Here is a 25,465-nt window from a genome sequence, read left to right on the forward strand (position 1 = left end):
AATAAAACAAGATAAAACAAACAAAAACATCTTTAGCAGCTTATAGGTTAGTGGGCAGTATCCATTGCATGGAACGTGTAGTGGGAGGTCCCTGCAGTTTGCCAAAAGCAGAATAACCCACAACCATTAGACTTGTAGTTTACGCCCAACAGACCGTAGCACGTTACATTCCCCCCGTTCATTGTAGACGGAGGAACACTGATTGATAAGAGCAAGTATTAGGGAAAACAACTTCTAAATATGCACTGCGTTCAATAGCTCTGCTCGCAACGAGACAGGGCCTGGCAAACTGCATGGACCCTAGTGAGATCAACTTTCTCATCTTCAGTGTTTGTATTTTTCAGTAGTATGTACGTAGCCTGGCGGGGTCACCACCTCTAGGTTCTAAGTGCTCTTGTTCCTGGTCTCTCGCCTGGCGTGTCTAGACAGAGTGTTGTTAGAGTGCCACAGGCAGAAGAGCAGCGCTCGCTAGATATCTCAGTGGAGACGGCTATGGCCCTACAGTCCCAACAACACTGTGGCTTTTCACAATGTTGAGGGACACAGGCTAAGCTGGAGGGAGGAAAAACATCTGAGCTCAGACAACATTGAAACAACTTTGGGATGACGTTATTAGACCGCTTCGTCCCAGCCAGAATGTGAACGGTGCTCTTGGGCCTGTTGTGCAAGTGGCATTTTCATTTTGAGGCTATGTATGTATGTATATAGAGACTAGTCTGCTTGATTTCACCATAATCTGCCATGTAGATATGTTATAATCCCCTTTTAGCACTGAAATGGCATCAGAGGGTGTGTGTGTGTGTTTTAATGTGAATATTTACTGTCCTGCTCTTTACAGGATATCAAAGCTGACCGGTACTCTTCATCATCACTGCAGTGGTACCTATGGTGCAGTTCCTACTGGACTTAAATAAGACATACTGTATATTACACTATGTGACATACTATTAAATCCACTTAAATTAAAAAAAATCGAATCAAAAATAGTCTTTACATTCATGTCAACCTGAATTCACAGATTTAGAAAACAATGAAAATACCGAACTTTATGGGTGAAATCCTATTCATAAATAATGACGATGATATCTATAATAATAGTAATAATATCAGACTGCAAACCTTGTTGAGAAAAATGCCCCAACCTCTATATGTACTCTCGCGCTACGCTAGAATTCTGACCCAATGAGATGCACCATGCATCTCTGCCTTCGTCCTACATAAGAAACACGAGCATCCCATGTATAAATACGGAGCGTGGCATTGCATGCACCTGGTTAAATCAGAACCCAAGGCGCGAGGCTATAGGGATAGGAGGATAAACCATGTGTGGAAGCCTTGGGCAAATCTCTCCCCTCCCCTCCTTTGCCCAAACCAGAGGGGGGGTGGCTGGGAGAGGGGCGAGGGATCGGGGCATGGAGGGGGATGTCGTCGACTACAGGGATTTTCCTTAGATCTCTAACCAAGCACTTGTTTGCAGTCTTATCAGACCCTTGTAGGGGAGGGCAAAAAGTGGGGGGCAGGGTAAGGGGCAAATTGAAACTGAAGGCGAATCTGAAGAAAAAAATCAGTGAGCTACACAGGAATGGGGATGGGGGTGGGGAAGGGGCTGATTCCATGGGGGTCGACCCCCAATACCCCCACCGCCCCCCTTTTCCAAACTGCAGCGCGGCAGCATGCCAGTTTAAAATCGCATTCACCACTGTCCGGAGAATACACAAACAAACAAACAACTAAAGAACAACAACAACAAAAATCCCGAAAGATCAAGACTTAAGTAATAAAACCGTATTTACATTTTACACCTTATTTTCCTTTGTTTTCCGCGTTACACTCTGAGCGAATTTTTGCGTCGCATAATTTTTAGAATACTGAAACACAAAAAAAACGTGTGGACGATTCCTTCCAACATTCTTGCTCTCCTCTCCCTTTCTCTCTCACTTTGCATTCCTCCCCCACTCGTTTTCCTCCATTCCATTCCATTTTTCTAGCCCACCTTCTGTGGGTTGGTGGCGCGCACACCCTGCTCATACGTGATCCGTTGGCTGATCAGATACTGAGCTGCCTGTGTTGACGCCGGAGATCCGGTTATGGTAACTTTACGGTTCCGGGTGCCGGGAATGAACTCTCCCTTTTTGGAGATCTGGATCCGGGCTCCGGTCAGCTCCTGGTACTCCACTAGCGTTTTCCCTCCTTTCCCCAAGATGGCTCCTACCAAGTTTTCGGGAACAGCGATTTCCACCACGTCCTTGGCCCCCTCCTGCATCTGCTTCTCAGTGGCCATCAGGGATTGTGCCATCAGCGGGGAAGAGGCGCTCAGGTAGCCGTTGGTGGCCCCCGTGGCCGCGGCCAGCGATCCCAGGGTGAAGCCTCCCAGGGAGGCGGCCTGGTGGCCTGCGCTGGTGGAGGCGTCGCTGGCGTAGGATGCCAGGAGGTTAGCAGCGGCAGCTGCGGCGGGGTTAGCGCTAGCCGCTACGGCAGCCAGGACTCCCGAGGCTGCGGCAGGGTTGAGCCCCAGGCCCAAGGAGTTGGTGTTGTAGCCGTAGCTGGCTAACGTGTTGAGGGCCGAGGTGATGGTCAGGAGGTCGTTGCCTGAGAAGCTGGGACCCATGGTGGTGGGGAAGCCGCCCATACTCTGCATGGTGGCCTGACCCAGGAGGCTGGAGGCTGTGGCAGCAGCGGCAGCAGCAGCAGCGGGGTTCACCTCGGCTGAGTTGGCGTAGGGGGAGCCGGTGGGGTTGGAGTTGGCCACTGGGCCAGAGATGTTGGAGTAGCTGATGTTGAGGCAGCTGCTGCTCTGGGGGTCCTCCTGGATCTTCTGAACGATGATCTCCACGGCTTTACGGTTCTGCTCGGGCTCTCCGCTAATGGTGACCACGCGCTCCTGCAGGTTGATGCCCTCTGGTTTTTGGGAGAGCTGCACCCAGGCGCCCGACTGCTCCATGACGGCCTTCACTGTGGCTCCACCTTTACCAATGATCAGACCTGCTGTGCTGTTTGGTACTATCAGCTTGGCCTGGGGAGAGGAGCAGAGAGAGAGGACATAGAGATGGTTACTGCACTGATTTCACGCTTTAACATTGCATCTCTACATGACAAAAGTGTGATATCAATTGAATAGAGGAAGGGACTAGGCGAGGGAATGGAAGAAAATAGATAACCAAGATAAGAACTTGAAATAACCCAGAACAATGGAGAAGGATGTAAGATAACCAACAAAGAGTGAAAATAGTATGTTAGAAATACCTGACAGACAGAGAAAAAGAGAGAATCAAGCTTGAAATAGAGGGGGCTAGCAAAAGGGAATAAAAGCATAAAAAGGGTGATATACTCAATATATTTTTTTATGGTGTAGCATAGGGGAGAAATAAGAGTGAGTTTTTACTCCTTCGACCAAACATTATAACATTGACAGAAAAAAAGGGAGAGAGAAAGAGTGTATTTTTTCTCTTTGTTTCCGTGGTTATAAAGAGGCTCCTGGTGAAAAGCATCTACTCCCAGGGGTCAGTGTTACCATGGAAACAGCTCCAGCATTCAAGGGGTACTGAAAGGGAGTCGAAGCGATGCGTAGCAACTAGAACCACCCCCCCACCTCCACCCAAATTCACACGAGCATGCACGCACACACACACACAGACAAACACACTAAACAATTCTCCATACAACTATGTGTATACTATGTACTGTATATACAGTATACATACTCACATAAACACCCATATTAAAACATATGCACGCCTTCACTGTCCTTTGTCATACAACTTTAGAAAAAAGCTGCCAGCTGGGGAGATAGTGAGGAGGGGGAAAAATTCATTTTCTTAATAAGTACAGTACTTGATAAGGACCACATATGATTTATGACGCATTAAATGTACTGTAGTGGTATTTTGAACAAGGGTCGTTTTGCACCAAAGCAAGTCACACAATGTTACGAATAAACCTACTGCGTGAGGATGATAAATGAGAGGAGTTTATGTTATAATGTCTCACAGGGATGCTCCTAGTTACCTACAATATGTCCATATTGTGCGATGTGGAAACAGTTACAAAACTCTTCTTTGAATATTTGAAAATCGATCCAGAATGGTCAAAGAAGAAAAGCAAGTGAGTGTTGGAAGGAGGACAAAGCAAAGAAAGGAAGGAACAAAGAGAGAGAGAGAGAGAGAGAGAGAGAGAGAGAGAGAGAGAGAGAGAGAGAGAGAGACGTGTGTGTGTGTGTGTGTGTGTGTGTGTGTGTGTGTGTGTGTGTGTGTGTACAGGGGATGTATGGGGCTAGTAATTGGCATGGACTCTCCTATTGTGTGGCTGGATTTGATCTTTACACTTTCTCAATGTTTGCTGCAGTGCTAAAGCCATCAACATTTCTTTACAGAGGTGCTGCTGCAACCTTGATTCTGTAGCCTTGCTGGCTGTGGTACGCTGTAGCGAATTTACATAGAAATGGGAAAACAGAGGGAGATCAAGCCTTGACTTCAAACTATAAAATATAAAATATTACTTTTGAGTGTTTGTAGTCAAATATTTTTTTCCCATATTTATTTGTGACAGGGATGAAGAATAATCATGCATTGGAATTGAGTGATTATTTTGGTGTGGGAAAAATAAACAATAAAATGGCATTGATCAGTCCCCATATGGATTAGTGCCATCTAAATTGGTCTTGGCTCTGTGCAATTTCTCAAACAGTTTCTCACAACCAATTCTTCATGACATTCCCCCTAAATTTCATACAAATGTATGTGGTTCAGTGTTGAGGCAAAAATATTTCCCTATTTTTCATTCAAGCACACATTAGTGATGGGTTTGAGGATCAAACAACTGAGTGGGGGAGAGAAAGAGGGGGAAGAGGAGAAGATTCTCCTAAGAATCCTTTTCATCTTCTGCATTTCACATATACATGCACACGCCACACACACACGCACACACACACAGCTTTTGCATGTTGCTGGATTGGATGTGTAATGATTCAGATGGGACTTGCCTCCTAAAGATTAGAAGAAGCAGTGGAATAAATAACTGAATGCTGCGATATATAAAACCCATTACTGCTAATGATGAGTCTCGAGGACCACATTCAGCTCTTCAATATTTAATAGATGTTCAAAATTGTAATTGTCTTTCTCTCATAAGTCCTTTACCCGACATGCACTGTTTCTAAAGCGTACTTTTTTTTTTTTCATTGGTCGCCGTCGAGTTTCCCTCGCCATGTCATGGGTGGCCATTTTAATCTAAAATAATCGTCCTCATCCCTGAGAGTTATAGCTGACTTTCATATATTTTTTTAAAGGCAAGAACATTTGGCCTGTGCGTCGGAGCAAGCTGCTGATTAAAATGTAGGCTCTTTAGCGTGGGGTAAGAATAGAGCAACGTCAACAGATACGCCGAGCTAATTCTGCTGAATGTGTCTAATGCTCAGGCAGACTGAGAATGAAGCCTTCTTCCTCTTCCTTCAAAGACAGAGAGAGAGAGAGAGAGAGAGAGAGAGAGAGAGAGAGAGAGAGAGAGAGAGAGAGAGAGAGAGAGAGAGAGAGAGAAGAGTTGTGAAGGAGGATAGGGAGAGGGTAGGGGGAGAGGGGAGTTGTGAAGGAGAAGAGGGAGAGGTAGAGGGTAGGGGGAGAGGGAGAGATAAAGCAGAGATGAGAGAGACGTGCTGCTGTTCCATCAGCCGTGGCTAGTCATTCATTATGTACTGTGGGTTGGGGTGTGGGATGGGAATGGGGGAGGAAGGAGGCTGATGGGGGCTGGGATAATAGGCACAGACGGTGCTGAGGCATGGAAATATGTCAGAACCAGCTTTCGTAGATAAACATGAAAACAAAAAAACAAACCCCAGAAGTTAACAAGGCCTACAGCCATCAAAGAGATAAAACAGCGTCATTTGCTAGGCTGCCGCTGTCCCCGATATAGAAACCACTTCTTTTTTGGTTCCAGGTTTCCATCACGTCCATAACAGAATGTATTGCTGTATCAGTACTACACACCCACTGTTCATCACCCCCTCCCCTGGTTTCTCTCAGCATGCTCAGGGATACTGAGAGGCTCAGCTCATGTCTTCTCTATGTCAAGGGCTAAGGCTCACCCTAACCCCCCCATAGCACTGTTTCAGCAAGGAGCCTGAAGGGCGTAATTGTCTGTGGACGCCAGAACCACACCCCACCCTCCTCTGCCCTCCCCAGCCCCCAGTTACGTACGTGTGGGGACACGGAGCAACTGTTGCCCTCTGCTCCCTCTGTCCATCCCGTGGACGGGGCCTGATCCGCAAGCGGGAGCTGTTTGTACTTTGAAGTCTTAAGCGCCAGACTTTAGGTTAATCGCCTGTCTCCTGATCCCCGGGCTTAGCCGCGCCTCTCTGCCTCATCTGCCTTTCAGTGTGTGGCTCTCGCTCTGAGGCTGGAAAAAAACCCTGGTTAAAAATAACACAGAAGCATCACACTGCAGCCGACCAGCCGCTCCGCTCCAAAGGTTGACAAGAAGGGTCCCGAGTGATGGACCTTTGTCCCCCCCGCCGCTCACGCACAATCCAAATCAAATGATGAAATAAAAAAAGAATTGCGTGCTTGGAACGAGCGCCGTTGCACTCTGGGCCGCTAGCCTGATGTACCAATGGTATTTTTTCTTTAAATAATTTTTTGGGTGGCAGTAAGGATTATCCCTGGTTGGCATCTCAACCCCTCCCTGTGTCAGTAATGTTAATACACTCATTCTCCTTCCATTTCACTCCCTATCACACTAAGAAAGCTGAATTTAGACATGCTAGTGTTATGAAGGGAGTGTGACTTTTCTTTCTTTCTAATGCTATAGCCAAACACAATAGGGTGGAACTGATATCTAAACAGAAAGATACAGTATTTGAGGGGAGGACTTAAAGTGGAACTGACATTGTTTTAACTACTTTGCAGATATGAAACAGACAATCATAATATTAGTCCAAAATATCAAATTCCCAGTTTATGCTTAAAAACCAACTTTATAGGAGGTTGAGAGAATAGATGGATGCAGTTCAATGCATTATTAATATAATTCACCAATATCTTTCTTGGTAGTCCAAAAAATATTGCTATCAGGATGTAAATCACAGCTGGCCTGATACATTGTTTGCTGCCTTCACCCTTTCGGTTTGCACTGTTTCAGTTTCAATGAGTCAATATTTTGAACAAATACAGACGACTGTAACTAAGTCTGGGAATGTCAATACAATCAAACTAGCAAGGGTAATGATCACAAGTCAGTCATAACGTAGATAATAGGCTAGCGCACATGTATCAAGGCCCGCGGGCCGAATAGGATACATAAGCGAGTATAAATGAGTCAACAGTTGAGTCATCAACTAATTACAGCCTGATGCGTTCGCATCAGTGAATTCAACTTCAATTGCGTTGCTTTCGTGTATCCCGTTTACAGCGTGCAGCAGAGGGAAAGTGTGCAGACACATGCCACAGTCTAACTACCTAAGTCAAGCTAGGCTAATAAAAATGTTGCAGTCTGGCTTCGGTTTTTAAAGCTTGACAATGAATAACTAAAAAACAAAAACACCATGCAAAGAGGAAACATTTAGGCCTATTAATGCAACATTTGAGCAGTAGACTAGGCTGGCTACTCAACTACATGACATTTTGAGTGCAGCATACCGCAATGCTGCAATCAACCGCAACGGTGATCCATGCAGTGCAAGAAAATCTAAAAACATGTTACAGTACATGTTTAAATGTTAAAACAACCTATAGCTACGCTATTAAATACTTTTGGATTAGTGTCGCAGCATATTACGCACATCTGCAAGCATCAAAGGCTGGACAAATATTTGTATCTATTTTGTTTTAATATGTTAAAATGCTATATACAGCATCCTATGTACATAAGTGGACATTATAAAGGGCCATATTTTTTCAAATAAAACAATGGCCTGCGAATTCATTGTGTTTTTTCTATATTCAATGTTATTAATTGTCCAAACGCACGGTCGCTCTCCCACTCTATACTGCTATAGAATTTTCACAAATGCCTTATTATACGTCATTCCCAAACATTCTATGAATTTATGAAACTGCGAAAATGACCATATCTAAGTGCTCGCTTGTCAGAAAATGTAAAAAGAAAAAAGCTGTCATATTCTTCCTGGAGGTGTATATGAACAGATTTTAATAAGATTTCATGTTGCTAAAATGCTGTCAGTTCCACTTTAACTGTATTAAGAAAGAAGTGCATTCGATATGGATTGTGATCTAAAATAGGATCTTAAATTATTTGGGTCAGTATATTCACATATACTATACTGTATAGTACATGAACATACAGTGAGGGAAAAAAGTATCTGATACCCTGCTGATTTTGTACGTTTGCCCACTGACAAAGACATGATCAGTCTATAATTTTAATGTTAGGTTTATTTGAACAGTGAGAGACAGAATAACAACAAAAACATCCAGAAAAACGCATGTCAAAAACGTTATGAATTGATTTGCATTTTAATGAGGGAAATAAGTATTTGACCCCTCTGCAAAACATGACTTAGTACTTGGTGGCAAAACCCTTGTTGGCAATCACAGAGGTCAGACGTTTCTTGTAGTTGGCCACCAGGTTTACACACATCTCAGGAGGGATTTTGTTCCACGCCTCTTTGCAGGTCTTCTCAAAGTCATTAAGGTTTCGAGGCTGACGTTTGGCAACTCGAACCTTCAGCTCCCTCAGCTTGCCATGCGGAAGCAGAGAGAACAGTCTATGACTAGGGTGGCTTGAGTCCTCGGGGCATTAATCAGAGAGGCAACAAAGAGACCAAAGATAACCCTGAAGGAGCTGCAAAGCTCCACAGCGGAGATTGGAGTATCTGTCCATAGGACCACTTTAAGCCGTACACCACAGAGCTGGGCATTAGGGAAGAGCGGCCAGAAAATAGCCATTGCTTAAAGAAAGAAATAAGCAAACACGTTTGGTGTTCGCAAAAAAGGCATGTGGGAGACTCCCCAAACATATGGAAGAATGTACTCTGGTCAGATGAGACTAAAATTGAGCTTTCTGGCCATCAAGGAAAACACTATGTCTGGCGCAAACCCAACACCTCTCATCACCCCAAGAACACCATCCCCACAGTGAAGCATGGTGGTGGCAGCATCATGCTGTGGGGATGTTTTTCATCGGCAGGGACTGGGAAACTGGTCAGAATCGAAGGAATGATGGATGGCGCTAAATACAGGGAAATTCTTGAGGGAAACCTGTTTCAGTCTTCCAGAGATTTGAGACTGGGACGGAGGTTCACCTTCCAGCAGGACAATGACCCTAAACATACTGCTAAAGCAACACTCAAGTGGTTTAAGGGGAAACATTTAAATGTCTTGGAATGGCCTAGTCAAAGGCCAGACCTCAATCCAATTGAGAATCTGTGGTATGACTTAAAGATTGCTGTACACCAGCGGAACCCATCCAACTTGAAGGAGCTGGAGCAGTTTTGCCTTGAAGAATGGGCAACAATCCCAGTGGCTAGATGTGCCAAGCTTATAGAGACATACCCCAAGAGACTTGCAGCTGTAATTGCTGCAAAAGGTGGCTCTACAAAGTATTGACTTTGGGGGGGTGAATAGTTATGCACGCTCAAGTTCTATTTTTTTGTCTTATTTCTTGTTTGTTCAACAATAAAAAATATTTTGCATCTTCAAAGTGGTAGGCATGTTGTGTAAATCAAATGATATAAACCCCCCCAAAAATCCATTTTAATTCCAGGTTGTAAGGCAACAAAATAGGAAAAATGCAGAGGGGTGAATACTTTCGCAAGCCACTGTACCAGGCAGTGATGCAACCAGTCAGGATGCTCTCGATGGTGCAGCTGTAGAACCTTTTGAGGATCTGAGGACCCATGCCAAATCTTTTCAGTCTCCTGAGGGGGAATAGGCTTTGTCGGGCCCTCTTCACGACTGTCTTGGTGTGTTTGGACCATGATAGTTTGTTGGTGATGTGGACACCATGGAACATGAATCTCTCAACCTGCTCCACCACAGCCCCGTCACTGAGAATGGGGGCATGCTCGGTCCTCCTTTTCCTGTAGTCCACAGTCATCTCCTTTGTCTTGATCACGTTGAGGGAGAGGTTGTTTTCGTGGCACCACACGGTCAGGTCTCTGACCTCCTCCCTATAGGCTATCTCATCGTTGTCGATGATCAGACCTACCACTGTTGTGTCGTCGGCAAACTTAACAATGGTGTTGGAGTCGTGCCTGGCCATGCAGTCATGGGTGAACAGGGAGTACAGGAGGGGACTGAGCACACACCTCTGAGAGGCACCCGTGTTGAGGATCAGCGTAGCAGATGTGTTGTTACCTACCCTTACCACATGGGGGTGGCCCAGTTGCAGAGGGAGGTGTTTAGTACCAGGGTCCTTAGCTTAGTGATGAGCTTTGAGGGAACTGGTGTTGAACACTGAGCTGTAGTCAATGAATATAATTCTCATGTAGGTGTTCCTTTTGTCCAGGTGGGAAAGGGCAGTGTGGAGTGCAATAGAGATTGCATAATCTGTAGATCTTTTGGGGCGGTATGCAAATTGGAGTGGGGTCTAGGGTTTCTGGGATAATGGTGTTGATGTGAGCCATGAACAGCCTTTCAAAGCACTTCATGGCTACAGACGTGAGTGCTACGGGTCGGTAGTCATTTAGGCAGGTTACTTTAGTGTTCTTGGGCACAGGGACTATGGTGGTCTACTTGAAACATGTTGGTATTACAGACTCAGTCAGGACAGATTGAAAATGTCAGTGAAGACACTTGCAAGTTGGTCAGCGCATGCTCGGAGTACACTTACTGGTAATCCGTCTGGCCAAGCGGCCTTGTGAATGTTGACCTGTTTAAAGGTCTTACTCACATCGGCTACGGAGAGCGTGATCACACAGTCGTCCGGAACAGCTGATGCTCTCATGAATGCTTCAGTGTTGCTTGCCTCGAAGCTCGTCTGGTATGCTTGTGTCACTGGGCAGCTCGCAGCTGTGCTTCCCTTTGTGGTCTGTAATAGTTTGCAAGCCCTGACACATCTGACGAGCATCAAAGTAGGTGTAGTACGATTCAATCTTAGTCCTGTATTGACGCTTTGCCTGTTTGATGGTTCATCTGAGGGCATAGCGGGATTTCTTATAAGCGTCCGGGTTAGAGTCCCGCTCCTTGAAAGCGGCAGCTCTACCCTTTAGCTCAGTGCGGATGTTGCCAGTAATCCATGGCTTCTGCTTGGGGTATGTACGTACGGTCACTGTGGGGACGACGTCATCGATGCACTTATTGATGAAGCCAGTGACTGATGTGGTGTACTCCTCAATGCCATCGGAAGAATCCCGGAACATATTCCAGTCTGTGCTAGCAAAGCAGATCTGTAACTTAGCATCTGCGTCATCTGACCACTTCTTTATTGACCGAGTCATTGGTCCTTCCTGCTTTAGTTTTTGCTTGTAAGCAGGAATCAGAAGGATATAATTATGGTCAGATTTGCCAATAGGCGAGGGAGAGCTTTGTACACATCTCTGTGTGTGGAGTAAAGGTGGTCTAGTTTTTTTTCCTCTTGTTGCACATTTAACATGCTGGTAGAAATGAGGTAAAACGGATGTAAGTTTCCCTGTATTATACAGCTCATTGAGTGCTGTCTTAGTGCCAGCATCAGTTTGTGGTGGTAAATAGACAGCTACGAAAAATATAGATGAAAACTCTCTTGGTAAATAGTGTGGTCTACAGCTTATCATGAGATAATCTACCTCAGGCGAGCAAAACCTAGAGAATTCCTTAATAATAGATTTCATGCACCAGCTATTGTTTACAAATATACACAGACCACCACCCCTTGTTTTACCGGAGGCGGCTGTTCTATCTTGCCAATGCAGGGTAAACCCCACCAGCTGTATGTTATCCATGTCGTCGTTCAGCCACAACTCGGTGAAACATAAGATATTACAGTTTTTAATGTCCCGTTGGTAGGATATTCGTGATCATCTATTTTGTTATCCAATGATTGTACGTTGGCTAATAGGACTGATGGTAGAGGCAGATTACCCACACGCCGTCGAATGACGGGGATTTGGGCCTTGTCGGGTGTCTGAAGTAAATCCTTCGCTTCCGACTCATTAAAGAAAAAATCTTCGTCCAGTACGAGGTGAGTAATCGCTGTCCTGATATCCAAAAGCTATTTTCGGTCATAAGAGATGGTGGCAGAAACATTATGTACAAAATAAGTTACAAATAACGCGAAAAAACACACACAATAGCACAATTGGTTAGGAGCCTGTAAAACGGCAGCCATTATCAAAGTCAGCCTGCTTGGAGTTGAAACCAAGCGGTTTCAACTCCATTCATCTTTGCCTCGATCCTGACTAGTCTCCTAGTCCCTGCAGCTGAAAAATATCCCCACAGCATGATGCTGCCACCACCATGCTTCACCGTAGGGATGGTGACATTCAGGCCAAAGAGTTTAATCTTGACCAGAGAATCTTGTTTCTCATGGTCTGAGAGACTTTAGGTGCCTTTTGGCAAACTCCAAGTGGGCTGCCATGTGCCTTTTACTGAGGAGTGGCTTCCGTCTAGCCATAAAGGCCTGATTGGTGGAGTGCTGCAGAGATGGCTGTCCTTCTGGAAGGTTCCCCCATCTCCACAGAGGAACTCTAGATCTCTGTCAGAGTGAACTTTGGGTTCTTGGCCACCTCCCTGACCAAGGCCCTTCTCCCGATTGGTCAGTTTGGCCGGGTGGCCAGCTCTAGGAAGAGTCTTGGCGGTTCCAAACTTCTTCCATTTAAGAATTATGGAGGCCACTGTGTTCTTGGGGACCTTCAATGCTGCAGAAATTTGCTGGTACCCTTCCCCAGATCTGTACCTCGACACAATCCTGTCTTGGAGCTCTACGGACAATTCCTTTGACCTCATGGCTTGGTTTTTGCTCTGACATGCACTGTCAACTGCGGGACCTTATATAGACAGGTGTGTACCTTTCCAAATCATGTCCAATCAATTGAATTTAACACAGGTGGACTCCAATCAAGATGTAGAAACATCTCAAGCATGCTTAACGGAAACCTGAGCTCAATTTCGAGTCTCATAGCAAAGGGTCTGAATACTTATGTAAATAAGGTAATTCTGTTTTTTATTTTTAATTAATTTGCTAACATTTCAAAAAACCCGTTTTCGCTTTGTCATTATGGGGTATTGTGTGTAGATTGCTGAGGAAATGTTTTTATTTAATCAATTTTAGAATAAGGCTGTAACGTAACAAAATGTGGAAAAAGTCAAGGAGTCTGAATACTTTCCGAAGGCACTGTGTGCACACACATACACACTCACACTAACACAACAACTTTGCTCAGAGTTGTGGCTGGCTCTGATCCCAAACCTGGGCCCTAGATCATGCATTAAGTGACCTCATGAGGCCTTCCATCTAACAAGTGCAGATGAGGCCCAAAATAGCCTGTCCTTGTGGGGCTGAGGTGGGGCCACGTCCGTCCGACCGAGGAGCCTCAGTGTGCTGCTGAGCTGGGCCGCCGGGCCGCTCCGCCAGGACGTGTTCACTCACAGACCCTAACACGCTGTGACAACATGGAGCGGTGAAGAGAGAGAGAGAGGACTGAGAGGAAGACCTTCTCCTTCCCGCTCCAATGGAAACAGGGCTGATGCTGTGTTCAGGCTTTTAGGCTTGGAAGTATCATTCAGCCTTAAGTAATACAACACCACTGTCCACTTAGCCCCCTCAAGGCTTTCATTAACAGAAGAATTCTGAGCTGTGGCACGGCTGATAGAGAATTTTAAGTCACTAGGGAATGGCTGTGTGTTTTGAGATAGGCTGGGAAGCCCATGTCAAACACTAGCCAACCAGAGGAGGCGATGGATGGCACGCTGAGAAATGTTGGCGACTACAATCTTATCTGATTGTTTGTACAGACATCCCTTGTCACAGTGGATTACAATAACTCAGAACACTGGTGTGCCACTGGGCAGGAAAGCTGCTCTTTTCTCACACATATTTAATAAAAGAGGATTAGTAATGAATATTTCTAGTATCCATGGCAACTGCTGACCTCCATCCTCCATCTTGGTCCCATCCCCGGTCCAAGCCTTGCAGACAGATATAGTACATTACATTGTGGCTACACATTTCATTAAAAACATTTTTATAACAATACAAAACATACACATACATACAGCATACAGACGCACACAAACATCAATGCCATCACACGTGCCCAGTCCCACCTGCTCACACACCCATCCCCAGCGCCCGTTTCACTCTCCGCTACATGGCCTCAAACTGCACAATTTTGTTTCTCTCCATCGCCCACGCACTTTCAACATTTAGATAATAAATAAAGTATTTGACCTTTCCATTGTGTTAACGATGGAGGATTTGTTGATTTCCAGTTTTTAAGTATACATTTTGCCTACACATTTAAAATGCTGGACATATCACATACACACATACAAATTCTAACTTAACACCAGACGTGTTAGTTTTGCTTCCACAAAAGCCTGATCTAAACCTGATCTACGATTCCTCTCCACACATACTGTAAAGCAGCAAATGGATAAACCTGTAATTCATAAACATGAAACACTCTCCTTCAAATGACCTCTCCCTCCCAAATACACACACATGCACGGAAGCACGCACGCACATCCATACACACAGTGGCAAATTCATCCTTCCTTCCTAAGAGATTTAACCCAATATTAGCAGGTGCACATCCTTGTCCGACAACAAATATCTTCTAGTGCCTCTCTCCACCGGCTTTCCTACAAATGGGATCGATACTTGGCGGAGGAAGTGACCTTTTCCTGAGCCAGCTGATGATTCTGAAGGTTAAAAACTGCATAAAATATTTTCTGCCGGACATCGGTTCTCCTGAGACAAGGCAAGAGAGGGAGAGGGGGCGGTTGGGGGGGGTGGAGGGTTGATGGAGATGTTGCATCGCTCTGTTTTTTATTTTTTAATACGTTACAGCTAATTTCCTGATGACACTTTTAATTTAGGAGATGAGCGGCCCACTCTGCCTGCGTTAGGCCCGGCTGTATGGATTAGCCGGCGCTGTGTGCTGTTCTATTGAGTACAGTTATTAGATTCAGGATGCCGGTTAATTAAATAGACTGGGCTTGGTGGTGTTGCGGAGGGAAGGGTGGGCTGAAATGGTGCAGCCACTTAAAGAAATCACTTATGTCATTACAATGGAGAACCTCTGCGTCACTACAGAGTGAGTGATAATTTTAAGAGTTGAGGTTTATGGTTTACTAGATCTTTTAAGAGATTAGAACAAAGAATGTTAGTTTACTGCGTAGGATTTTCATGGTCGCTTACATGTTGATTTTCTGAACCGTTAAGAATATAAACATGATTGTTTCTGTGACCCACCAGAATAAAATCCACATTTCAATAACTAAAAAACTAAATCCCTGAATAACAATTCCTTGTAATTGACCACAAAACCTCAGTTATATCAGATGATCATCACAGAAACCAGAGAATATTTTACATTATTCAGGAGTTGTTAGGGTCATGCGGTGATGGAGGGCTCATGTTGTATGGGAAGCGATTGTTTATACTGTGCATAGTCACTCAACTATGAAACAATTTCTGTACCACAACAAATAGCCCTCTACAGGCAATTACACATGGTGTGCATTTTGGTGTCCGATGGTGGAGAAAGACACATTTGGGGAGAAATTTAAATTCCATATCCCACATTTCCATTTTTCCACTCACTCACATCTAACTCGAAGTTAACCTGACACCCTATTTCCTATACATTTATGGACTACTTCCTGTGTGGACAGGGCAATAACAGGAAGTAGGAAGCAGGTGTTCCTGCATGGGGTGAAAGGTCACAGGAAACTGCGGTTGGCCAGAGGAAATCACTGGAGGGAGGATTCTGAAAACATTTGAGTCCAAAGGCAGCATGGTGCAGTGCAAAGTTGACACAACTCACTGTCATCATGTTATTTTAGACGTCACAGTCTCGCCATAGTGGGCAGTTGTTGCATTGAAATGCCAGATCAGATCAAAGTTAGCTAGCACCACAATGCTATTTAGCATTTCAGCTAAATTAGTCATGTATTAGCCCAGGTATCAGTTTGAGTATTGAACGTCGCTCCATGTTAAGTGAGATTCTGTGTCCGTGGGTGTGGATGGTTTTTGTGCCTGTCTGTCTGTCTGTCCTGAGTGAAAGCTGTGGATTTGATTGAGTTAGGTGTTAGCTTAAATTTTTTGTTAGCTGCCTGTGCTCCTGCCTGTCCTGTCTCCATTTGGCTAGTGGAGATTAGCGGCTGTAGCTCACAGAGAGCCAGGCTGGCAACTGTTGCGTAACATGACTTCACATCTTACATCTCATTCACTCCCCCCCCCCCCCCCCACATAATCATTCCATACAGCACTCTCAAACTCATTATTATTAATAGTAAAAGAGAGGCACAGGAATTATTTCTGTCTAAAATAACTGCCCTTTATCTAATGCCATAAGAGCTGCTCCTTTTTCCGGCCCTGCCATCAATCCATCGTTCAGTTCACTCTAAAGCTTAAAGGAAAGATTCACCCATTCTGAATGTTATATTGTTTTAGTGTATATCTGAGCGATGTTCTATCAATTCCCGGGGTCATTTCATGTTTTCATGTGCATCTGAGCTAATTGCCATTCAAGCAGGCAGAAATACAGCCGGTATGACGAGTTTTGCATCGAGATGCACAAAAAACTTATAACATTCAAAATGAGTGAATCTTTCCTTTAAGTACTGGTTTGTGTATCAGAGTGCATTAGTTTGGATATGTGCTGTATGTGTGTGTGTTCCTAGGATACAGTGTATATATATGTGTGTGTGTGTGTGTGTGTGTGTGTGTGTGTGTGTGTGTGTGTGTGTGTGCATGCGTTCCTGTCTAATGTGTGTGTAAGTGTATAATATTATATTATTATTATTATTATTATTAATAAATTCCTGACTATATCAGAACCGCAAAGTGTTCACTCTGCAGTAACTCTTTCCCAGTGGACTGTTTTTTGCCCAGCTGAGAGGTGTGTAACTCGTCTGATGACTCCTATAATTACACACATTAATAATCAGGAAGGAGAAGGAGCAGGAGCCGCCCTCGGCAGTCCCTTATGTTGTGCTCCACGAATTTAGGTTATGGCCAGCCATCACTGAGTCTGCTCAGTAAGCACAAAAGGGACAACGCCATGAGGGATTAGCATGGCTGAAAACAAAGCACAGATACCAGAAAATAACTCAAGTTCTGAATTATGAATACCCAACATGTGCTCTTTGTCCTAAGGGGTAATTGAATTAACGGGATGATAAATAGATGAGCAGGGTCAATGTTGCAGATGAAAACAATGCAGATCCTCCCCGAACGATCAATGGAGTGCAATCATCAAGTGACCAGAAGTGATAATCACTTAAAGAGAGTGGGAGGGGGAATCAATGGCTTGGCTAATTGAGCCTGTTCTGTGTTGGTATGAACTTGTGGACTCTGAAACGCCAAACAATAGAGTTCTGTATGACAAAATACAGTGACAATTTGTCTTGTCATTTTCATTCGTTGGTGCCACTATGGTTGATTTTAAAGGAAGTGGAAGGGGAGAGAGGGTGATGGAAAGAGCAAATCATCTGGATAGAATGCCGCAGCACAAATGAGCTGAAAGTCTCAGCCCTGATGTGGGACTATGTGGATTTTGGAGGATGGCCTTTGCCACTTCTAACACCTCATCTGTGTTTAGCTGGACAACACTTATGAGCCACACTTCCTCTGTGGTGCTGGGGGAGCTTCCTTCCAGACCCTGGGCTGTGTGATAGCTAGTGACAGGTTGAGGGTAGTGAGGCTAGCGACCCATAGTTTATGTCACGTGTGGGTTTAAGGGGGCCTATCTGGAAGAGCAAGAAACCCCACACCCCAGGCCCTGTATCCTGTCTGAGTGGATAATATCACAGCCGGAAGATGTATCTTTCTGTCTGTTAACATGGAAGCTGGGAACACTCCCTCCCTGCATCGAGCCTCATGCAGACACAAAATCAGAGCTTGGCCACAAACTCACACTGAAAACATTTATTAGATTGGGCCTTCTTCGAAAGACAAATAATAATGACTTCCACCCGTTGTTGTGAGATGGTAGCTGCCAACACACAGACAATGGAGTGAGACTATATACAAACTAATGACTGGGATTAGAATCATCCATTTTGTTCTGACTAGCGAAGGGGTCAACATTTTGGCTCAGCTACCGCACTGATGTTCCTCCATAATGGTCCAGTCCAGGATTGTCAGTTTGCTAAGTCATATTCATACCTACCTATTGTACCTACCTACTCAACACACACCTACAACCACACATGCACGTGCACGTGCACACAGACACATTCATTGCCTCAGTTGGGATAAAATAGTTACAAAAACATCCCTTTCACATTCACTATACACTCTCAGGTTGAACTCTTATTTGTCCATTGAGAGAATGTAGTCTTGGTCTCAACACAAGACGGTCTTGAGAGAAAAGAGGCAGGGGTTTGGATCATGGTAGTGGGCTTCACCTGTTTGATGCGGTCAGGGTTGACGGTGGTCTGTGGCTGCAGTATGCTGACCGGCTCTGATTTCTGGGTGCTCTGCGGCATCTCCCGCACCTTGTCAGCGATGAAGTTATGGACTCCATTCAGAGCCTCCACTGTCCCCTGGATCAGACACACCCGCTCTGTCGTGCCTGGAGAACAGATGGAAACACATCAATGTCTCATTCATATATACAGAACATGACTTACTAACTTAAGCCTTTGGCTCCTATAAGGAGCATTGGTTCTTGACAAATACAGTTGAAGTCAGAAGTTTACACCTTAGCCAAATACATTTAAACTCAGTTTTTCACAATTCCTGACATTTAATCCTAGTAAAAATTCCCTGTCTTAGGTCAGTTAGGATCACCACTTTATTTTAAGAATGTGAAATGTCAGAATAATAGTAGAGATAATGATTTATTTAAGCTTTTATTTCTTTCATCACATTCCCAGTGGGTCTGAAGTTTACATACACTCAATTAGTATTTGGTAGCATTGCCTTCAAATTGTTTAACTTAGGTCAAATGTTTCGGGTAGCCTTCCACAAGCTTCTCACAATAAGTTGGGTGAATTTTGGCCCATTCCTCCTGACAGAGCTGGTGTAACAGAGTCAGGTTTGTAGGCCTCCTTGCTCGCACACGCTTTTTCAGTTCTGCCTACACATTTTCTATAGGATTGAGGTCAGGGCTTTGTGATGGCCACTCCAATACCTTGACTTTCTTGTCCTTAAGCCATTTTGCCACACCTTTGGAAGTATGCTTGGGGTCATTGTCCATTTGGAAGACCCATTTGCGACCAAGCTTTAACTTCCTGACTGATGTCTTGAGATGTTGCTTCAATATATCCACATAATTTTCCATCCTCATGATGCCATCTATTTTGTAAAGTGCACCAGTCCCTCCTGCAGCAAAGCACCCCCACAGCATGATTCTGCCACCCCCGTGCTTCACGGTTGGGATGGTGTTCTTCGGCTCGCAAGCCACCACCTTTTTCCTCCAAACATAACGATGGTCATTATGGCCAAACAGTTCTATTTTTGTTTCATCAGACCAGAGGACATTTCTCCAAAAAGTACAATCTTTGTCCCTATGTGCAGTTGCAAACCGTAGTCTGGCTTTTTTATGGCAGTTTTGGAGCAGTGGCTTCTTCCTTGCTGAGTGGCATTTCAGGTTATGTCGATATAGGACTTGTTTTACTGTGGATATAGATACTTTTGTACCCGTTTCCTCCAGCATCTTCACAAGGTCCTTTGCTGTTGTTCTGGGATTGATTTGCACTTTTCGCACCAAAGTACATTCATCTCTAGGAGACAGAACGCGTCTCCTTCCTGAGCGGTATGACGGCTGCGTGGTCCCATGGTGTTTATACTTGCATACTATTGTTTGTACAGATGAACGTGGTACCTTCAGGCGTTTGGAAATTGCTCCCAAGGATGAACCAGACTTGTGGAGGTCTACAATTTTCTTTCTGAGGTCTTGGCTGATTTCTTTTGATTTTCCCATGATGTCAAGCAAAGAGGCACTGAATTTGAAGGTAGGCCTTGAAATACATCCACAGGTACACCTCCAATTGACTCAAATTATGTCAATTAGCCTATCAGAAGAATCTAATGCCATGACATCATTTCCTGGAATTCTCCAAGCTGTTTAAAGGCACAGTCAACTTAGTGTATGTAAACTTCTGACCCACTGGAATTGTGATACAGTGAATTATAAGTGAAATAATCTGTCTGTAAACAATTGTTGGAAAAATTACTTGTGTCATGCACAAAGTAGATGTCCTAACCGACTTGCCAAAACTATAGTTTGTTAACAAGAAATTTGTGGAGTGGTTGAAAAACAAGTTTTAATGACTCCAACCTAAGTGTATGTAAACTTCCGACTTCAACTGTACATACAGAACATGTGCAACATGAATGACTGGTAATGTACTCTCATTACCAATCAAGCATCTTGAGAAAATGACATTTATGTGTATGTGTAGGCCTAATCAAACATTTAAAAAACTGAACGCAATCAGTGTGTATTTCTTCAATGTCCAGTGACTCCCTCTTTTCCCAGATTTCAGAAGTTTCACTTCTGGTCTTTCCCAAGATGGCGGCCAACATAGGAATGGTGTAATAATGTTTGCCATCTCATAAAATACAACCCTGTAATTTCTAACTATATACACACCTACTCATTCAAGTTTTTTTTTTAATGTAGAATAAGAGTGAAGACATCAAAACTATGAAATAACACATTTGGAATCATGTAGTAACCAAAAAAGTGTTAAACAAAGAAAAATAATGTTTATATTTTAAATTCTTCAAATAGCCACCCTTTGCCTTGATGACAGCTTTGCACACTCTTGGCATTCTCTCTACCAGCTTCATGGGGTAGTCAACTGGAATGCATTTCAATTAACAGGTGTGCCTTCTTAAAAGTTAATTTGTGGAATTTCTTTCCTTCTTAATGCGTTTGAGCCAATCAGTTGTGTTGTGACAAGGTAGGGGTGGTATACAGAAGATAGCCCTATTTGGTAAAAGACCAAGTCCATATTATGGCAAGAACAGCTCAAATAAGCAAAGAGAAACGACAGTCCGTCATTACTTTAAGGCATGAAGTATATATGTATACTAGGAATCCGTCTGCTACATTCATCATCAACCATTTGGCTTCACTATTGCATGTCTATAACCATGATTAGCAGTGATACAAATGTTTAAAACGTCCACATGGCCACATCTGTTCAGTGTTACACTGTACCGTGATTCCATGACAGGATGAAGTTGTGAACGCAGCTGAAACAACAGCCCACACGGCTATGGAGTGTCTTGTCATTCAGAACATGGGCTATAGTACATAATGACTAGTGTTGGACAGGGAGTCCACTGAAAGACTCCATTTTGGAACTAATTCGATAGTAACACAAGTCATTGACTGGTCTGACATTGGAGTCTCCCTCAGGAGGGGAATTGGACAATAAAAGGGTTCATTTACAACGTCGACCTCTGTGTTACCAGTCCTATACACTAAGCACTTCATTTTTAGGTCCAGATTCTATCGGTCTGGCTATAGACCTCTGTTAATTCTCTTCCTCTACTGCCGTTATCAGGTGCATTGGCGCCATGCATCAAAGACCAACACAACTTCTCTCTGTGTAAATATATCATCACCATTCTCTCAGAACATGAGTGTGTTTAGAACATGAAAGGAAAACAACCCGCCTAAAAGTTCTCATAATGTGGCAGAAACTAGGCCAATACTAAACTGAGTCCTCTCCCTCTCTCTCCCTCCCTTCCTCCCTCTTCCTCTCTCCCTCCCTCTCTCTTCTGTTAGGGCCGGACTGAAATCTGTCTTTATCGCCTCCGACCAGTCGCAGCTTCCTGCTTCCTCCTTTCCCTCCATTGTTTTCTTGGGCCAATGGGGTTGAGTTTGGCCCTGCGCAGTACCAGTTGTGGCGAGCTATTAATACAGGGAAACTGAGGAATCTCAGACTGTAGGTTGGGGTAAAGAGCCTCTGTGAGTTCCTGACAGCTGGTATCCCAGGGGTAATCTGGGCCCGACCAATCAGCCAGTGGATTATTAGGGCAGAGATGGCCATTGTCTTGGCATGGGGATATGGGTAAGGGGGATGGGGAGGGAGGGAGGGCAGACTGGTTACGAAGCAGGAAAGGCCATCCTTTCAAATCCTATCAAATTGTACTCTTTTTTTTGCAACTGTTTTTCTGTATTTTTAAATGGTATAGGTCATTTCTATAGATAGACTGTCTGAGGTTTGATATTCAGCAGCACAGTTGAACACTACTAGTTACATGAAGGCCTAGGAAAGTGTTGACTATTGTAATGTAGCTAAAGGGGAAAAGTGTGTGTGTGAGTGTGTGTGTGTGTGTGTGTGTGTGTGTGTGTGTGTGTGTGTGTGTGTGTGTGTGTGTGTGTGTGTGTGTGTGTGTGTGTGTGTGTGTGTGTGTGTGTGTGTGTGTGTGTGTGTGTGTGTGTGTTGTGGGTGTGTGGGTAGGAGGGAGGGGGTGAGGTTGCCTGGGGTAACCCTGCAGGAGAAGTGTCACTGTTTGACAAAGCCCTTCGCTGCTATGTTGACATCTCCCACAGTGCTCACAGAGCATGCTCAGTTGGCAGTCCCATCACTACTACTCGTGTTGGTCTGACTCATTTCTACCTGGTTACTGCTATAGTTAGAGTTACAATGGCAGGGAAACCCCTTGTTTCCTCCCAATCAAAAGCACAAAAGACTGCTTTAAAGTATTTAGGATTTCCTTCTACAATAATCTGAACCTTCAATTAATGAAAATATGAATACAACTGAAATGTTGATAGGCATTACAGGGAACGGGGTAAAATATATTCTTAAATGTTGTCAGATGAACCACGTTTGGGAGCCTTTGGCCTGACACAAGTCATTGAGAAGCACTTCATGTAGTAGATGGATGGCCTGGCTGGGAGAATTCAGCTCAGCAACAACTGCCATGCTGAGAGCGATGGGCCATTTCAAGAGCAGTTGTTTTTATGGACATCATTAATTGTGTGACTCATTCATTCCCTGCACAAATGGGCAGAGAGAGGAGCTGCTGAGAGATGATGTGTGCCCTGGCCTCCCCTGCTCCCTGTTCCCCTGCTCCTGAGAGCATGACAAGCCTCACATGCAGCAGCAGCAGAGGGGGCAACTCTCCGCCTCCATGTCCTCCCACACAGCTCTTACATGCACACTTCTCCTGGCTAGTTCTGGTGGACGTCCAATGACAGAGCCCATCTATGGATCACCAGGAAGTAGCTTTCACTGAAATCATTCCAGTTGAATCCCTTATTCCAATTCTGAGACTTCTTGAAAACAATCCAGGATTCTATCAGGCTGGATTCACACTGGGCTAACCTTAGAGAGGAAAAGCCTGATAAATACCCATCTTAAACATTGAGATATGGTGGGTAGGTGTATTGTAAGCTCATTAAAGGGAGCTCCTTAGGCCCTGGCTAAGCCTAGCAAACTGTGTACATTTGATGTAATAGCAGGATTATCTGCCTATTTTAGGTGAGACTTTCATCCATTTTGTTTTCAATGGGTTAAATATCCCAAAATAGAGGAAATGTGATGAGCCATGTCACATAGGCTGTGTTTACAAAGGCAGCCAATTCAGATATTTTTCCACTAATCAGATCAGCTCTTTTGCCAATAATTGAGCAAAAGATCAGATTCCCTGCCTGTGTAAATGCAGCCTAAGAACAAAAACGAATGCTGATTTTAAAAAAAGCTTTCAGACACTCAAAGTGCGTTGTTCTAATGGGTAAACAGAATGCATACTCTCAGTACCCTTATGGTCATATTATGGTGTTCAATTATTTATAGATTACAGGTTAACTCTGAGTCACACCACAAAGGTTGAATAGATCAAAAACCCATGTCTCCAAGGGAAGAACTCACTGTCATTTAGAAAGTGCTGACCACAAGCTAATACCAGCCTAGCAGAGAGAGATTCATTGATTGACAGGGCACTGAACCCATAGAAACGGCTTTAACGACCAGGCCCAGCTCCAGGGACAAAGTAGGCAGAGCTATCTGTCTCAGCAGACAGGGGGACACTGTAGCAGAAGACTCTGCCTGCCTGCCTGTCTGTTCTGACTAGGTTTTGGAACGTGAACTCTGACCCGTGGAAGGCGTTACAGATGTTTCCTGGCTGATGACCATCAGAGAGAGAGAGAGAGAGAGAGAGAGAGAGAGAGAGACGAGAGAGATGAGAGAGAGAGAGAGAGAGAGAGAGAGAGAGAGAGAGAGAGAGAGAGAGTGAGAGAGAGAGAGAGAGAGAGAAGAGAGAGAGAGAGAGAGAGAGAGAGAGAGAGAGAGAGAGAGAGACGAGAGAGAGAGAGAGAGAGATGAGAGAGAGAGAGAGAAGAGAGAGTGTGCGAGAAGTCACGAGGATGACTGAGAGAGAGAGAGAGAGAGAGAAAAGAGAGTGTGTGCGAGAAAGTCAACGAGGATGACTGAGAGACGGGGGAAGAATATAAAAACAGGCTTCACCCTTCCTCCGTGACACGTATTTTCCTGTCCGCCCATCGCAGCTCACTTGATTGCACTTTGAAACAGAATGGGTCCAACCTGAGCAGGTCGGGGGCTCATTGTCTTTGTCCCTACCCCACAAAGCAGGAGAGAGAGGTGCTGGGGGACAGGGGACTCAGGGAACCTATACAGTGTGTTTATGTGTGTTTTGTTGGAGAGAAGGGGGGTTGGTTCAGTCCAGACCCATGACTATTCCTCCTAGTCACCCAGGCAACCGGCAGGCCCCCCGAAAATATTAGGGGCAGCTGTTGCCTGTTGGGTGACGTAATGTGCTATTATTGAAAAAAGAGAGGTCGCATGTGAGGCGACTGCACTAGATGTGGATGTTGCATGTGCTTATGCAATCATGAACAGTAAGGGGAGGAGGGGGGTGGGAGTCAAGGAAACTTGGCAAATGGTTTCTGTCCAAAATCATTTTATGTCTTTTGAATGTGCTCATGTCATGTTCCAGGGTGCCTGTGGATGAGATGAGTGGTCACAGAGGAGAGAGAGAGAGAGGAGAGAGAGAGAGAGAGAGAGGAGAGAGAGAGAGAGAGAGAGAGAGAGAGAGAGAGAGAGAGAGGAGAGAGAGAGAGGAGAGAGAAGAGAGAGAGAGAGAGAGAGAGAGAGAGAGAGAGAGAGAGAGAGAGAGGAGAGAGAGAGAGACGAGAAAAACACACTTGGCCAGCAGTCTGCAGCCACTGAGTCTGAGGGCCAGGTTGGGCCGGAGTACAGCCAAGGAACGCATTTAGGTTCATTTAGGAAACCATATTAAAACTGAGTGTTGGTGTGGACAACTGGCCTGTAGCTTTCTAGTGGAATAAGTACCTGTAACAGCAAATCAGCAAACCTGATTCCCAGCCTCCTTCTCCTCAGCTTTGCAATGACTGAGCGCACCAGAGGAAGAACAAGAAAGT

The 25,465-nt window shown here is 44.6% G+C and overlaps 1 protein-coding gene across 4 annotated transcripts in view; it reads right to left on the reverse strand.

The window, feature by feature from the left end:
* Positions 1 to 1,984: 1,984 nt before the first annotated feature.
* Positions 1,985 to 25,465, reverse strand: part of LOC311102194 (RNA-binding protein Nova-1-like) — a gene marked incomplete at both ends in the record, with an annotated part of 47,414 nt that continues 23,933 nt past the window's right edge. For 2 of the 4 annotated variants that reach the window (XM_084143447.1, XM_084143445.1), the window contains 2 exons: positions 1,985 to 3,013; positions 18,504 to 18,670. In XM_084143447.1, the coding sequence (XP_083999573.1) occupies positions 1,985 to 3,013; positions 18,504 to 18,670 (1,196 nt within the window). Of the gene's footprint in view, positions 3,014 to 18,446; positions 18,671 to 25,465 lie in introns of all 4 variants that reach the window. The other 2 variants (XM_084143444.1, XM_084143446.1) reach the window with 1 other exon arrangement.

The sequence above is a fragment of the Coregonus lavaretus genome (genome assembly GCF_964263955.1).
Source record: "Coregonus lavaretus genome assembly, chromosome: 26".
NCBI lineage: Eukaryota > Metazoa > Chordata > Actinopteri > Salmoniformes > Salmonidae > Coregonus > Coregonus lavaretus.